The sequence below is a fragment of the Scleropages formosus genome, chromosome 8 (assembly GCF_900964775.1).
Source record: "Scleropages formosus chromosome 8, fSclFor1.1, whole genome shotgun sequence".
In the NCBI taxonomy this organism is placed as follows: Eukaryota; Metazoa; Chordata; class Actinopteri; order Osteoglossiformes; family Osteoglossidae; genus Scleropages; species Scleropages formosus.
The window spans coordinates 14028532-14046292 of NC_041813.1; the positions used below are offsets into that span (position 1 = coordinate 14028532).

Consider the following 17761-nt stretch of genomic DNA (forward strand, 5'->3'; position numbering starts at 1 on the left):
AGAAAAACTTTTAGCCAAGTCAACATCCGCAAAGCTGCTGGACTGGACGGAATTTCAGGGCGAGCTTTAAAAACATGCAGTGAGCAACTGGCGACTGTCTTCACGGACACATTTAACACCTTCTTAAAAAGCTCAACTGTACGCACTTGTTTCAAAAACACCACCATCATCCCCATTCCAAAGAAGAACAAAGTGAGCTGCCTTAATGACTATCGCCCAGTGGCACTGACCCCCATTGCAATGAAATGCTTTGAGAGGCTGGTGCCAGGACACATTAAGGACACCATCCCAGACACTCTGGACCCACTGTAGTTTGCCTACCACCACAACAGATCCACTGAAGATACAATATCACACACACTTCACACCATTCTGTCTTACCTGAATAAAAAAATTGCTATGCAAGGCTACTGTTTGTAGACTATAGCTCAGCATTTAATACTGTCATCCCAACCAAGCTGATCCAGAAACTACGAGGACTGGGACTGAGTGCCGCATTGTGCAATTGGATCCTGGATTTCCTCACCAACAGACCCCATCGTGTGTGGATTGGCAGTAATACCTCCTCCCCAGTGATCCTCAACACTGGCACTCCACAGGGAAGTGTCCTGAGCTCAGTGCTATACTCCCTGTTCACACATGACTGTGTGGCCAGTCACAGCTCCAACACCATCATAAAGTTTGCTGACGATACCACCATTGTGGGTCTGATCACCAACAACGATGAGACGGCCTACAGAGAGGAGGTGAGGCTCCTGGCAGAGTGGTGCCAGGACAACAACCTGTCTCTAAATGTCAGTAAAACTAAGGAGCTGGTAACTGACTTCAGGAAACAGGGTACGGTTCAGAAACCCATCTACATAGGAGGGTATGTTGTAGAGAGGGTCAACAGCTTCAAATTCCTCGGGGTCACCCTCACTGGACTGAGCACACAGCATCAACCATCAAAAAGGCCCATCAACGCCTTCACTTCCTCAGGCGTCTGAAGAAAGCCTGGATGTCCACTACAGTCCTCACCACTTTCTACAGGTGTGCTGTGGAGTCCATCCTCACAGGGTGTATTACATCCTGGGGTGGCAGCTGCTCCATACAGGACAAGAAAGCCCTACAGAGGGTGGTCAAAACAGCTCAGGAAATCATTGGTACACAGCTACCAGCAGTCGAGGACACCTACACCACACGCTGCCTCAGAAAGACGATGTGGATCATAAGAGATCATAGTCACCCTGCACGGGCACTTTTCTCTTCCCTGCCATCTGCAAAACAGCTTAGGTCTATTTGAACCCGCACAGCTAGGTACAGGAACAGCTTTTACCCCACTGCTGTAAGACTATACAATACTAACCAATGTGCCACCTTTAGTAACTAGAGTTGGACTGCTCCACCCAAGCACATTGGTAAATTACACTGTCACTTTAAGCATTCTCATTCTCTCGTTCTGAGTTCTCTGACTGTCAACTGGCATAATTGTTACTACTGTTACCATTATTTATTGTTATTGCTGTCATTGCTGCTATTGTTATTTACTGTCATTGACATTGTTTTGTTTGTCATTGTTTTGTTTGTGCAGTATTTCTATTATCCTTGCCCATAGTCTGTGGAGAAGCATTCAGGAAGATTTTCATGATACATGTACATGGTACTTGTATCTATGACAATAAACTTGAAACTTGATGTTGACCTCAAGTTATGTTATTGATCATGGGGTCAGGTGTCAAGATCACGTGTGATGTAAAAAGGTGAGAACCTGTCAGTCACCACATGATTTACAAGTGCCAGGCAGCGATTACTCCATTCTATTATCAAATAAAAAATTAAACACCACAAAATTTTGCTTACCACAAAAATCTGGGCAAAAATTTTCTACAACTAGTGCTGACGCCTCCAGAAAAACTCACATTCATGATACGCAGGACAAGATGTTACATGCTATGCGTACATTATAACGGCTGTACACAGGCACCCAATCCAACTAATGTTACCATAAAGCCTCAGAGAATAACATCCAGCATTGCCTACATATATATCCATGACTCAAGACCAAGAAGCTTAACTTCTTTCCCTAACCAACACAACCACAAGGTACCACAGGATATTTAATTGAGGTTGTCAAGTGGGCACCTCCCTTCATCTGTGTTTTGTAGAATTAGGCCCATGACACCTCCAGAAGGCTTAACACTTTCCAAAAATGCATTGCATTTTCATTTTTCTATTAAAAACTTGAGTTCCTCTAAACAAACATAAAGAATTCTATAGTTACACATCTATTATGTCAGACAAAAAAAGACTCCTTCTCATTAAATAATGATTTTATGATAAAACTAAGAGACACAAGGGGTTCACACAGTTTCATGCAGCACTGTACGCGAAAAGAATTTTAAAGTTCAGTAACTATAAAGAACTTCCGCTCTTTTAAATACTTATATGAACCATTCTCAGCCCTTCAGAGCTGCCAGAAACACTGTCAGACAGACAAATCTTCCCTTTGAGTAAACATCCCAGTTGGATGGATTAAGAAAAAATACAGTAAGTACTGCACTGGGCAAAAGCATACGTACCTTGTTGAATTTGTATGCAAATAGCCTAACTTGCCACATGAGCTTCCTGTAGACTCTATCCTCCACCACCACCCCACCAATATGTACATGAGTGTATGAGGTACACGGCTCTTTACCCCAGAGATAGTGGCATTCTTCAGTGTCCAGATCTTCTTGGCTTCCACACGTTCTTTCCTACTGAGTATCTCAGGATTGGGAGAGCTGCCAGCCTGTCTGGCCTCCCTCAGCTTGGTGATGAGCCCCCACAGCTGTGTCTGCCAGTGCAACATCCTGGGAAAAGCATTCACTGCAACAGAAATGGGTGGGTCACAAGCAGCATGACTGATAGGACAGAACAGAGTTACAAAATAGAGACAAGACAGATTGAGGGCGAGTACTAATAAGGAACACAAAGTAAAGAAGACATGGAAGTCTGTTACGGTTCAGGGGCATGGCATGCTAGGGGCTGTCACGGTGTTCAGACAAGGCGTTGGTGCTGTGATAAGACCTTCTGGGGTCTTCTGTTACATTTCTGGGGCATAACGGATCCCTCACTTTTGTGATCCCACAGAATGTCTTGCTCAGGGGGTGCTGCAGACAGGATGCAGAGGCGCATGGTGTCAATGCCATACTGATCCACCACTTCCTGGGGTTCCAAGCCATTGTGTTTGGACTTGCTCATCTTCTCCCAGGTTACCTTCACACTCTGTCCACTGCCAATCTGGACTGGCTCAGGACCTGGAAGGATATGAAGAATTTGAGCTACCAGCAGTTTCACGCTCATTTACAGGAAGGCAGGCATCCTGTCACTGACATTAAAATGGTAAAAGTTTGTAACAACTGCCCATGACACAAAGAGAAGCCTTCATCTCTCTTTATAGGAGTTCAGTTGCTCAGCCATAAACTCACCCCCCTGAGCCCCACTAATAAATGTGCACAAAACTCTAAACCTTGTTTGTTAAAAGAAACAAAACTGCTGAGTACTGCTGTCGTCTTCTGTACCTTAAACCCCTTAAAACCAGGTAGCACCAGTTTCAAGTCAAACACTCATGCCCCAAATGCCAGGTAAACTCCCACATCCTCCTCCATTTCTAAAAGCCTGGAGCAATGTTTTTACTCTAATGTGGTAAAATGCAAAACTCTCATAGAGTGTAAATAATGCAAATCATCTTTGAGTTTTAATAAAAAAAAAAAAGTACTACATTAACTAATTAATGGAAAAATGGAATTAGTTAAATAAAGGCTGAATACAGATGAAGCCACACATTGTAATTACATTGAGCATGCAGAAAGATAGTGTTCAGATTTAAAATCTGTGGTAAATTAAAAGTTTTACCAAAGCCATCAGGAGGAATGGAGATGGGAAGAAATTTTAAATCAGTGAGTTTGCTTTGTTTATCACTTGGTGTTAGCTCCTCACTTAATTTTCCTGTCAAGAAACCATATTTGGCACACAGAGGTCACATGGTGAAGCCCACTGGGCCCTGGGACCACTGCATGTGCTGTCCTCAGCACCAAAACTGAAACTGAGTGGCCTTCACTATCTATATTCATATGGGTATAAATGTTTGCCGTCTATACACTTATGGATATAGATGGTACTGACTTTTGGCAAGATCATAAAGGGATGGTCCCCCAAAGTAAAGAGTGCTGTCTTCTTTAGGACATGGCTATTGATCAGCATCAGTAAACATGAACTGTGGAATGCCAGGGTCAGCTTTCTTCAGAAGGGGTTAGACTTGGGAGCAGTGGGACTAGTTCTGAAAATGAAGGTATAGCTTAGTCCTAAGATTTACAATACAGCAGGATATGATTCAGTGTGCATGTGAAGGAGAAGTAGAAGAGCCTCCTCTTTATGGTGATAATTTCTTCCTTAGTCATTTTAAAGGAATGCCTTGTGGAGGTGTAATTATGTGTTTTTTAATTTATTTTTTGGATGGTTTATTGTGTGATTTAACATGTTTTTAAAGAGTTGTATGTATTTTTGGTTTTGTTCTACATTTTATTATTTAATAACTGTATTATTACTGATTATGTATAATGTTTATTTTATATATAAAGGGGTTTTACGATAGTTTGTGATTTTACATGCCTGACGAATAACTGCCTACTCCCCATGTCAGGAAGAGAGACCTCTCTTTGATGTGGGTGCTCAGGGGTCTGTGTCCATGTTGCATTAAAATGCAATGGCCTGAGATGTGTGTTTAGGACTGTCTTGATTGTTAGAAATTATAATTTGCTTGTTTTAATTGAGTTTTTAATGAAAAATTGTGTTTTTTTTTTTAAACTTTTGTTGAATAACAGACGTATTACTTTTGATTTCACATCTAAATGTATTTTCAGAATAATCAAGTTTTTGGCTTCTAGCCTTTGTAAAAAGCAATAATTTGAATGGAATTAGAAAAAATGTATTGTAAATGAGACACAATGGCTACTAGACATACTGAGTCAATAAGAAACATAGTGCCTTGCAGCAGCATGGTTAGCCAATGTTTTCATACAGCAGCTAGAGTGGTCAGTATTAGGCATTATGACAAAATAATACAACAAAGCTGATTGGATAATAATCATAAGTCACACATATCAAAAGTCAAGGACAACATGTACTGTATTTACAGAGGTCTGCAATAAACTTTATGATGGGCGGCAAGGAGGCACAGCGAATAGCGCTGCTGTCTCACAGCACCTGGGTGGTGCCAGAGGACGTGGGTTCGATTCCCGCGCAGTCTGTATGGAGTTTGCATGTTCTCCCCATGTCGGCGTGGGTTTCCTCCCACAGTCTAAAGACGTTGTTCAGGTTCACCCATAGTGTGTGAGTGACAGAGAGAGTGTGTTCCACTGATGTATTGATGAGTGACCCATTCTAAGTAGTGTATCTAGCAGTGTAAGTCACCTTGGTGAATAAGGTGTATGGGCTGATAACACTGCATAAAGATCAGTGGAAGTTGCTTTGGAGAAAAGCATCTGCTGAATAAATAAAAGTAAATGGAATGATTACTTTACAGTATCTTTACGAAAAGATATCTGCCATCGTCAGAGTTGTTGCAGTGAGGCGGAGAAAAGGAAAGCGCTGTCAAACTCATCACTGAAAGTGACATAAATTCTGATTCTGATTCTGAAAACAATAACAGATATTTCTGTCACTGATGACAGATCAGCTGTTGAGAACCTAAATCATCCAGTAATGGCAAAGAGGCTGGGGGGGGGATGTCAGTAACACCACATCATGATGTATTACTCCTCACAGCTTACACAACACTCACTGCACCACAGAACTACACAGCTGTATCTTGGAGCCCTGTTCACATCCCTTTGACAGCTAGCAGCCCATGGTCCTCTTCCCCGTCCAACTCACCTGAGAAGTCCACATCATTTCGTGACAGGTACTGGCCGCTATCTGCTAGGCGAAAGGTCTGACCCTTGATCATACCCAGAACCAGAAGCTTCTGGAAAGGCTCCCTGCCGTAGGATGACAGACAGGTACACACACACACAAGTGAGTTTACAAACATGTCTGAGTTCATGCATTTCTACGTATGCATATACACATAAGCGCACTTGTGTGCATATATGCCGGAACACATAACTGCTCACACACACACACACACACACACACACACACACACACACACACACACACACAAAATGCTGTGCTCTGACCAGAGTCCTTCGCAGCGCAGTTTTTCCAAAGTCAGTGTGTAATCTTAGCGTACGCACATAATGCCCACATTCCTCAGTACACCTGTTTTCTGAAACACTACCCTTGTGTGGACCTTCTGCATTTCGAATGTACCTGTGTGAAACCAGATGCAGATCCTTGCAGAAGTGGCTGAAGAAACGAGCATAGTAGAGGTGCATGACTGCGTGTTCCTGCCCCCCAATGTAGACATCCACCGGCATCCAGTGGTCCGCAAGGGAGCGGTCAAAAGGCCTGGGGCAAATCCGACAGCATTCATTGGAGTAAAAAAAAAGCTACTTCAGCTGAGTTAAGCATGCAGGGATTCTTCTCTGAAATGTTGCTTATGAGAAAAGCATCTGCTAAATGAATAAATGTAAATGTAGGGATACCCACTATGGGGCAGTATTGCTAAGCACACTATGCAATGTGCTTTCTTTGTGGAGTCATTTAGATCTGATAGCATTCAAATCCATTCAAACTGCCCACAGCCCAGGATATGGGTGGGCAGAAGCCCAAGGTATTATCAGAAATAAGACAATAATTGCTGAACACTGAAGTCATTTCAATGTGTCTGTGACACTTGGTCACCTGACTGCAAATGAAACCTGATCCAGGAGAAACAATTTTACGTCAACTGTACATGGACAACGTCAAGCTCTAAAAAAAATCGCTTTTCAAAATTCAAGCCTTTTCTCAAACAGCGCTGAACTCAGAGCCAAACACCTGTTTCAAATAGAAACAAGCATCAGAAAAAGGTACCAATGCTGTTAATTGTCTCCAACAGCCATGGATGTTTAAGCTCATGGTAATTTCCCATGATCCTGTGAATTTCTGGCTGCAAGCCCAGTAAGACTACTGTCGTAAATCGAACCAGTCAACATTAAGAATTGCATCCAATTGTCGGGACTCAAATGATGTGTCCGGATTAATATAATAATTCTTATATAATAATTCTATATTAATATTATTTTAACATGAATAACGGGTTAAGTCAGGTGTGTCTGAAAAACCAAGATGTAGAAGTGACTCCAGAGAGTAGTCACTCTGGATTTTCCTGTTACTGAAATATCTCCAGATGTGCAGACCCATAGTACACCATCTGCTTTTTGCACCATCAGTAAAATGAATGGATGACCCATAATGCCTCATGACAGATAGGTAGGACCTGACATCTGAACCCAGTCAACGTACTGCTGTGTGTTCTTTGGATCCGTGTATCTGAAGTAGTACCAAGCCGAGTCCACAAATGTGTCCATGGTGTCCGTCTCCCTCCGTGCTGGACCCTGGCACCTGAGTGGACAGTACAGAGGGACTGAGTGTTACACACTGTCAGACAGACCTGTCACAAAATGCATTATCACAGTTATCACAAATGATGGACATGTAATTTGCTCAAACTGGCTGGTTCACATGTTATAATGGGAGGCCACACACACTCACTCACTTGCTGACAAAGTACTGAAAATAAAGGGAAGAATAACAAGTCTTTCTAGAAATGTGATTTGTCTCCTGTGTTGCTTGTACAATTTTTTACTATGTGAAAAAACTAAAAGGTAGTTTTCCCCTCACATAATAAATAAGGGAGAACTGATCACAAAAGATCCTTTAGAAATAAGGATGAGAAATCCCCCTTTGCCAGATAATTCAACACAGTGGGACATGAGGCCGGTGCTCTCTGGCGTAAAGGACTGGAATTAGTCAAGTCGTCAAAGAGGGCTTCTGACAGAGACACATGTCTGTTACAGAGGGAGGTTCCATGTATCCACTCTCTAAACACCATATGATCTCACACACAAACACACACACACACACACACACACACACACACACACACACACACACACACACACACACACCATATGATCTCAACAAGGATATATCTTTACACTGTTTCAAAATTAATTTTTTTTTTTTAAATAGGATATATCTTTACTAGGATATATCTTTACACTGTTTCAAAATTAATTTTTTTTTAAATTCAGGTTGATCTTTATTACTTGTTCCTTACATTACTGTTACATTAATGATTATAACCCGTGAGCAGCCCTTGTCTTCTTGGATTTATGTTATGTGCACCATTTAATCGCTGGTCTCTTTCCTGTTATCTATGTGTTCGATAATTATAACCTGTCATATGTTCTGTAAACTGTGTCTTTTTCACAGTTTGTATGCACAATGTAGAAAGCATCCAGCTGAAACACAGGTGTGTATTTGGCAAATTAAATTTATGTACAGTATTTAAATTGTGTATCTAGTGTCTCTAGCATTGTAAGTCACTTTGGATGAATAAGGTGTATGCAGGTACTACTACAAAATCTTCATTGGAAGTCACTTTGGAAAAAAGTGTTTGCTGAATGAATATGTAAAGGTAACAAATTTGAGTGTGCCCTACCCTTTTGTTTCACATATAACTGAAAAATAATTTCTCACTTTTCTAGATCACCTGCATAATCATTACTATTGATGGAGTGTACTCACATTTTATTATTTTACTTTTTTATTTACTCTTTAGTATTTACTCTTTTTGCCAGTAATGTATTCTGATTCATTGTATTTTATCACATGATCCTATTTTATCATTTGCATTATTTCCTTATTATGGAAGGAAAGGCAAAGCTCAGTGAGACTCTAGGTAGAGTTACAAACCCCATTTCCAGAAAAGTTGGGACACTTTCTAAAAATGCAACAAAAACTAAAAAACTGTAATTTGTTCTATCACTTGAACTTTTAACTGATAAAAGTACAGAAAAAACATTTTCAGCGTTTTCACTGACAAAGCTAACTGTATTTTGTAAATATAAAAAAACAACAGAATTTAATGCCTTGCAACACACTCAAAAAAAGTTGGGACAGAGGCAAAACAAGGCTGAAAAGGTTACAAGTAACACTGTTCTGGAAGGTTCCACAATTAGCACTTCAACTGGTAACAGGTGAGGTTATCAAGATTGAGTATAAAAGGAGCATCCACCAAAGGCTTAGTCTTTGCAAGCAAGGATGGGTCGTGGTTCACAACTTTTTGCCAAACTTCATGAGAGAATTGTCAGTCAGTTCAAAGACGGTGTTTCTCAGTGCAAGATTGCAAAGAATTTAGATCTTTCACCGTCTACAGTTCATAATATCGTGAAAAGATTCAGGGAGTCAGGAAAAATCGTGCAAAGGGCAGAAACCGCTGCTGAATGCACGTGACCATCGAGCACTCTGGCGGTATTGTTTGAGAAACCGTCACACTACTGTGATGAACATAGCCACATGGGCTCGGGAGTACTTTGAAAAATCATTGTCACTCAACACAGTCCGCCGCTGCATCAAGAAATGCAACTTGAAATTGTATTATGCAAAGTGGAAGCCATTTATTAATTTTGCGCACAAACGCCACCGAGTTCTCTGGGCCCAAAGTCATCTGAGATGGACCGAAAGACAGTGGAAACGTGTTCTGTGGTCAGACGAGTCTACGTTTCAGCTTGTTTTTGGAAAAAACGGACATCGGATTCTACGTGCCAAAGATGAAAAAGACCATCCGGACTGTTACCAACGCAAAGTGCAAAAACCAGCCTCTGTGATAGTATGGGGGTGCATCAGTTCCCACGGCATGGGTGATCTGCATATATGTGAAGATATCACTGATGCAGAGACTTATGTTGGAATTTTGGAGAGGTGTATGCTGCCATCAAGACGACGTCTTTTCTCAGGAACTCCATGTCTATTTCAGCAGGACAATGCCAGGCCTCATTCTGCATGAGTTACAACAGCGTGGCTTCGGAGGCATAGAGTGTGTGTGCTTGACTGGCCAGCCTGCAGTCCAGATCTGTCTCCTATTGAAAATGTATGGCGACCATCATGAAGAGGAGAATCAGACAACAGGGACCACGGACTGTTGAGCAGGTCAAGTCTTGCATACAGCAAGAATGGGCAAAAATTCCACTTGAAAAACTGCAACAACTGATTTCTTCAGTTCCCAAACGATTACAAAATGCAATTAAAAGAAAAGGTGATGTGACCCACTGGTAAACATGCCTCTGTCCCAACTTTTTTTTGAGTGTGTTGAAGGCATCAATTTCTAAATTTGTTTATATTTAACAAATAGAATTAAGTTCATCAGTGAAAACACTGAAAATCTTTTCTTTGTCCTTTTGTCTGTTAAATAACGGTCCAAGTGAATGAACAGATTACAGTTTTTAGTTTTTGTTGCATTTTTAGGCAGTGTCCCAACGTTTCTGGAAATGGGGTTTGTACATCAAGAATTCCTAGAATGAACAGCATTGAAATCCAGTCTGCATGTCCTTTTGCTAAATTTTAGTGCAACTTCTATACTTTTCTTTAAAAAAACAAATAGAATGGCCTTTTTTAAAATGAAAACATTCCCACTTCCAAAAACTCTAAACATATAAATGTTAATAAAACTAAATCATATTACATAGCCTTGGAGCACTAGGATTCTTATTTATACAAACCTCACATCTCTTGGCTCAAGTGAAAGCAATTACACCCAGTGCACCCTGTGCCACCAATACCCCCCCAGTGCTCCCAGTGCCCTCAGGCCAGCCTCACAGTCTGACCTGGGGCACTCCGTGTTGATCCAGTGGGTAGCAGCCTCCAGAGGTGACTTCCCCTTCCCAGTTAGAGACAAAAGCTGGGGAAGTGTGACTGGTAGCTCCTCATCGGGCACTGGCACTGGGCCACATGTGGGGCAGTGTACCACAGGAATGGGAGTGCCCCAGTAGCGTTGCCTGGAGATGAGCCAATCCCTGAACTTGGTACTGGTGAGGTGGCCACCCACACCCCTGTCCCTGGCTTTCTGAGTGATGGCATCAAAGGCTTCCTGCCTGCTGAGACCAGTGAACTGTGGAGACACGGAGACAGAGAAACAGAGGGAGAGTGAGAGCAAGCAGGAGAAGGTGGGGTTAACAGGTATACAAGTACAATCTGCCAATTAAAACAGAAGAAAATTATGAAAATCATGAGAGGTGTTGATGAGAAGATGATGATGAGGAGGGATGGAAGAACTTCAGCTAATTAGAAATTTAAAAAAGACAGAAAGCAGAGACTGGAGAATGTGCAGCTGAAGATGTACAATGATTGAAGATAAAGGAGAGGAAGCTAAGCAGATCAAAATGGAGAGAAGTGGACAGACAACAGGAGGTAGAGAAGAGAGTGTCCCACACACACCTCTGCAGAGCTGCTCAGTGTGACTCTTCCATCAGGGTGGGTCTGTAGCACTGTGTCCCATGTGAAGCCAAGTGCCCTGGCCAACTCCGCTGCCTCCACACTGCAGTCTGGTACCCCTGTGTACAGTGCGTGTAACAAGGCATCCAAGGAGAACATTTAATAAAATGGGTGACTGACTAAAAATATTAAAAATATCTTTTTCTATGGGTGCACACTTAGAGATATTGACAAACATCTAGTTAAGTGCTATAAAGTGTCCGAAAGAGGTAAAGGTGAGATTCCCCTATAATATATGGAGGTGTCTAATGCTGTGACAGTACACCACAATGTGAAACATGCCTAAAATAAACATTTACTATTAAATAATAACATTTATATGTTTTATACAGGCAACATACACTAAAACATGGACAGATGTCAGAGTTCATCTGCTATAGAATGGCTGAAATACACACACACACACACACACACACACACACACACACACACACACTTTCTGAACCACTTGTCCCATATACGGGGTCGCGGGGAACCGGAGCCTACCCGGTAACACAAGGCGCAAGGCCGGAGGGGGAGGGGACACACCCAGGACGGGACGCCAGTCCATCGCAAGGCACCCCCAGAGGGACTCGAACCCCAGACCCACCGGAGAGCAGGACTGTGGTCCAACCCACTGCGCCACCGCACCCCCCACTTGGCTGAAATATATTTTATATATAAAGACAACATAAATTGCAACAAAGCTGTTACCCAAGTCTAGACAAAATGCCAACTGGTAACTGAGACAATTGTCTGCAGTAGAGAAGATCTCATAATTAAGGACAATAAACTGTCTCTTGCTCTCTCTCTCACACACACACACACACACACACACACACACACACACACACACAAACACTTACCAATGATAGTGTCCAGGTGATCCTGGAACTCCTCTTGGGAAGAGATGATTACAGGTATTTCCTGACCGGTAAACATATTAAGGGCAGTGACGGGAGTGACACAGTCTGCCCGGGATGCAAGGGGTGAAAAGTCACAGTGAGGTGAAACAGTGGAGACAGGACACTGTGTGTGTTCTCCTGAGTCATCATTAACAGTACTCCCTCGAGTCGGTGCTGTGAGAGGGTACCAGTGAAGCACACAGCAGCAGTGCTCTCTCTCTCTCTCTATCTCACATTCATACACACACAGACACATGTCACTAATAACATATAATAGACACACACACTGTCCAAAACCGCTTGTTCCAAGCAGGGTCGCGGCAAACCAGAGCCTCACCCGGAAACACAGGGTGCAAGGCCAGAGGGGGAGGGAACACACCCAAGACAAGACGCCAGTCCGTCGCAAGGCACTCCAAACAGGACTCAAACCCCAGACCCAGCAGAGAGAGGGACCCAGCTAAGCCTGCCACGCCACCATGCCCCTCATATAATACAGTATGTACTACAGAAAGTTTTAATAGCAAAAAAAACGCATTTTTACTTCATCAGGGTGTACCCACAAGGTCTATTTTTCAGGTTATACTATGACTATTCTATTACTATACTTACGGCAGTAATCAAGTGCACAGAACAGGGTATCTGGAGAGTGTGTCTGTGGAGAGGGCTCCTTACCTTTCCCTGTTTGAAAGGCTTCCTTAAGGGCCCGACAGCAGGGGTTGGAACTTTGCAGAAGCCAATGGGAGGGCAGGATGGAAACGAAAGCAGCCCCAAACACAGCTTCAGGGGATGAAGTGTAGGCCGTCAGCTTCTCCCCCGTCTCCTTTCCATTCACCTTGGGAATAAACACATGTATAGGGATGTATAACTGACAGGGGTGGGACACATATTGATCCAAGGCTTAGTTTCACACCTTTATCATAGTACAGCCACTCAAGAAAGCTAGTAAACATTCATACTAATAACTGCTAGGTATCAGCCTGTATTTGGGGTGAGCTGGAGAACTGCAAATCCACTTGGACAAAAGACATCAGCTCAGTAATATCCATCCATTTTTAGTAACCACTTATCCAGATTTAGTTGCTGGGATCCAAAACCTATCCCAGAATCACAGGGCACAAGGCTGCGGGGGGGGGGATACACCCTGGATGGCACAAGATCAGTACTAGTTAACAAGTGTATGTTGCTCTGAATGAATAAATATAAATGTAAATGTAACAGAACATTGAATTTCATGCCTGTAGTGAACGTCTTTGAAAAATGCCTTCAAAAATAAACCCTTTATGGTCCTTTGTTTTTATTTTATTTATATATGCTAATGTGCATGTGTTCTTTGATTTATATTGTTTATGCTGAAAATGAGTAAGAAATAGCAACCCCACAGGAATCACACTAGCTCTTATAGTTTTAATGTTCTGGTTAGTTTTCAACTTATCCGACATCTTCCAGCACGTTATATATAAAATCAGTAATATTTATAAGTATATTTTTTTTGGGCATTTCATCTTAACAGCTCAGAAAAAAAGAGTAAAGCTCTCTTGAGAAATGGTATTAATATTCTATAATACATTCCTTATACAAAACTTAAAGCCAAAAATAAGACTTAAACACAAAAGAACGACACAAAAAGAATGAAAAATAAAGGAGATCTCAAAATTGTATTTTCATCATGAATAACAATGTAATGGATGAATAAAAGTAAATGTTAAATGAAAGTCATGTAAATGTGTATTTGGGTATTTTAGGTTCAGCAAAGGTGTGTACCTTCAACAGGAAGTCAAAATAGCAGCCAGTGCACTCGCCAATCCAGTTGGCCTGCATCATCTTGACTCCATGCCACTCCGACAGGTCTGCTAAACCATCCAAGAGCAGCTGTTGAACACATGAAAGTAACAGTGATGTCACACACTACACCTGCTACCACAATGCATATACCTGCTGTTCACTTGTTAAACCATTTCACATATTTAAACTACATCAGATTACAAGTGTGTGACATCATTGATTTAAATTGATGTAAATGTTAAGAAACAGATCAATAACCTAAAATTTTTATGTTTACATTACATTAACATTTATTCATTTAGCAGATGCTTTCCTCCAAAGCGAAAAACATCTCATGGAAAATACAGTAAGTGCATTACATCAACAGAAGAAAAGACTTAGATGCAAACATGTGATTCTAAAGTACAGTTAATTTGTCACATTCCGGCATATGAACCATTATACATCATATGAGCAATTGCATAAATGTTTATCCATAATTCAACAATTTCTAATTACAAAATTATTAAACAAACGTTTACATGTTTATCATGCTCTTAAGAGGTCAGTGGAGAAGTGAGCTCAAAAGAGATTGGTTCATATATGAGTTTTGAGACTCTTCTTAAATTTAGTGAGAGATTCAGCAGTTCTGTGCAAGAGGGGGAGGTCCACTACATCAGAGCCAGAACGAAAACCTTTGTGTTTTTGATTTTGCACCTTTTGTCCGTGGGACCACTAAGCAGGCAGATGTGGAAGAGCGTAGCAGTCTGGTTGGGGTGTAATGAATTATCAGATCTCGTAGATATTGTGGAGCAGATCTGCTGATGGTTTTGTAGGCTGTAACTAAACTCTTGAATTTGATCCGGGCAGCTATTGGAAGTCATTGCAGAGAGATGAGGAGGGATGATACATGGGAACACTATGGCAGGTCAAACACAACTCGTGCAGCAGCGTTCTGTATAAGCTGGAGAGGTTTTATGACACAGGCCAGGAAGCCAGATAGGAGAGAGTTGCAGTGGTCCTGGCGGGATATCACCACAGCCTGGACAAGGAGTTGTGTACAGTCTGTTGTGAGATAGGGGCGGACCTATGGATGTTATGCAGGATGTATCTGCAGGTCCGGGTTGTGGCTTTGATATGCTGAAAAAAAGACAGACTTGAATCAATCATTACTCCCAGGCTCTTAGCTGAAGAGGTAGTGAAAATGAATGAGTTGTCCAGTTTGACAGAGTTCTCAACAGGAAGATGGGCCAGCTGAGAGGTTTCAGGATCTCTGTTTTGGAGCGGTTGAATTTTAGGTGGTGAGCAGACATCCAAGCAAACATGCCCCAGAGGCAGGCAGCGATGCACTAGGAAATGTCTGTAGCTCCAGGTGGAAAGGAGAGGAAGAGCTGGCTATCATTGGCAAAATAGTGGTAGAAGAATTCGTCGCGGTGATGACAGGGCCGAGGAAAGAGGTATAGATTGAGAAGAGTAGGGGCCCAGTACCAAGCCCTGTAGGACACCAGTTAAGAGAGGCTGAGAGGATGGTCAGGAGCCCTGGCAGACCATTTGGTAGGATCTATCTGACAGATAGGTAGGACTCAAACCATTTCAGTGGAGCTCCTTTGATGCCAAGCTGTCCAAGGGAGGAGAACAGAATCCAGTAGTTGAGAGTGTAGACAGGTTGAGGAGGATGAGGAACAAGGAAAGGGATGCCACTCTAGCCAACTGGAGAGCACCTGATATTGCCACGAGAGCCGTCTTGGTGGAATGTCCAGCTTTGAATCGAAACCGATACCCTTCGAGGAGATGATTCTGGGTGAGAAATGCAGATAGTTGATCACAGGTTGCCCATTCTAGAGTTTCTGACAAAAAATGGAGGAGGGAGACAGAAAAGGGTGAAGGTCTGTAGTTTTGGGATGAGTCAGGATCCAGAGAGGGTTTCTTTAACAGAGATGAAATGAGAGCAGTTTTTAAGGCTGATGGGAAGCAGCCAGAGGAGAGCGAGGAGTTGATGATCTTGGAGATAGAGGCAAGTTGTGGGGAAATGTCCTGTAGAAGTGGCAAACAGATCAGATCAAGGGAGCAGGCGGTGGCTCTGTGTGATAGCAGGAGGTTGGACATTTCACTTTTCTCCAAAGCTACCTCTATGGTTAAGCTACTCACAATTAATCAGCTGTGCACAATGAAAACATGAGTATGACACTCCCACCATTTTTCTTATAGACTTGGGTGAAGTTCTACTCCAAAGCAGTGTTTGGGTTGTATTAAACATATTGTTTTTCACTGAGGACAAAAATTCTCTTTGTTGCAGATGTCCACAATCAGCTATCACCTGCTTGCCGATCTTTTGGGTTGTTCTTAAAGAGATGTTGGCTGATGGAATAATCCCTTGTAGAATGACTGAGGTCTTCTGGCTGTTGAGTGATGCAGAAACAAACCCACAGAAATTTTTTTGGACAGGTAAGTCCTTGACTTAGGACATACAAGATACAATGGCCCGGACTTACAGTGGCCTTCCAGTCAACTTTACTGTATTATTTATAGTCCTGATGTCTGGTTGTAACATCTAACGCCACCGTATGACAACGTCGGCTGGCCATGCTGCTGCAAGGCACCATATTTCTTATTGACTCAGTCAGTGTGTCTGTCAGCAACTGTTTTATTTACATAAGGCTTTATTTGTGATTCCACTGAAGTTACTTTTCATTTGAAATTGCTAGTAAGTAAAAACATACATGTTTTGGTGGTGCAGAGAAGAAAAAAATAAGAGAAAATATTTAGAAATCACACACACACACACATTGACTGAAACTGCTTGTTCCGAGCGGGGTCGCGGTGAGCCGGAGCCTAACCCGGCAACACAGGGCGCAAGGCTGGAGGGGGAGGGGACACACCAAGGACGGGATGCCAGTTCGTCACAAGGTACCCCAAGTGAAACGTGGGCCCCAGACCCACCAGAGAGCAGGCAGAGGCCAAACCCGCTGAGCCACCGCACCCCCCACATTTAGAAATGCTGGTTAAAATAAAATACAGTAATGTATATTATGTGTAAAATTAGTTTTAAAAAGTCCTATTAGTTTACAGTTAAACTGCATGTCTCATACAGGCTTTTTTGTATTTACATTATATTTATATTTTATGTAAATCTTTTCATAGCATTGTGGACATTATCTGTGTATATTATATATTGTGTATGTTGTCGCCAGACTCTGGCCTGTGTACTGCACTGTCTTGTTTCTATTATCCTGTTTACAATTTGCACTATATGTTTTGTGTGGCACAGAGGTCCAAAGAGAAATGGAATTTTGTCCTCCTGTATGTGTATTTCACCTATAGGCAAAATGACAATAAAGTTGACTTTGACTATTATACAACATTGTATTCATGAATTTTAATTGTGTTTACATTTATTTATTTAGTAGATGCTTTTCTCCAAAACGACTTCTAATGAACTCTATGTAGTGTTATCAGCCCACACACCTTACTCACCAAGGTGACTTACACTGCTAGATACACTACTTACAATGGTCTCCCATCCATACATCAGTGGAACACACTCTCTCTGTCACGCATACGTTATGCATGAACTTAAACAACATGTCTTTGGACTGTGGAAGGAAACCCACACAAACATGGGGAGAACATGCAAACTCCATACAGACTGCGCAGGAATTGAACCCACATCCTCTGGC

The 17761-nt window shown here is 42.1% G+C and overlaps 1 protein-coding gene across 1 annotated transcript in view; it reads right to left on the reverse strand.

Annotated features, from left to right (window-relative positions):
* LOC108935837 (probable leucine--tRNA ligase, mitochondrial) overlaps positions 1-17761 on the reverse strand; it is a 39230-nt gene that overhangs the window by 10512 nt on the left and 10957 nt on the right. The window contains exons 9-18 of the mRNA XM_018754741.2: positions 14085-14192; positions 12996-13155; positions 12285-12389; positions 11383-11498; positions 10773-11056; positions 7408-7506; positions 6331-6468; positions 5893-5996; positions 3093-3275; positions 2675-2844 (exon numbers count right to left, since the gene is read on the reverse strand). Of these exons, the coding sequence (XP_018610257.2) occupies positions 2675-2844; positions 3093-3275; positions 5893-5996; positions 6331-6468; positions 7408-7506; positions 10773-11056; positions 11383-11498; positions 12285-12389; positions 12996-13155; positions 14085-14192 (1467 nt within the window). The remainder of the gene's footprint in view (positions 1-2674; positions 2845-3092; positions 3276-5892; positions 5997-6330; positions 6469-7407; positions 7507-10772; positions 11057-11382; positions 11499-12284; positions 12390-12995; positions 13156-14084; positions 14193-17761) is intronic.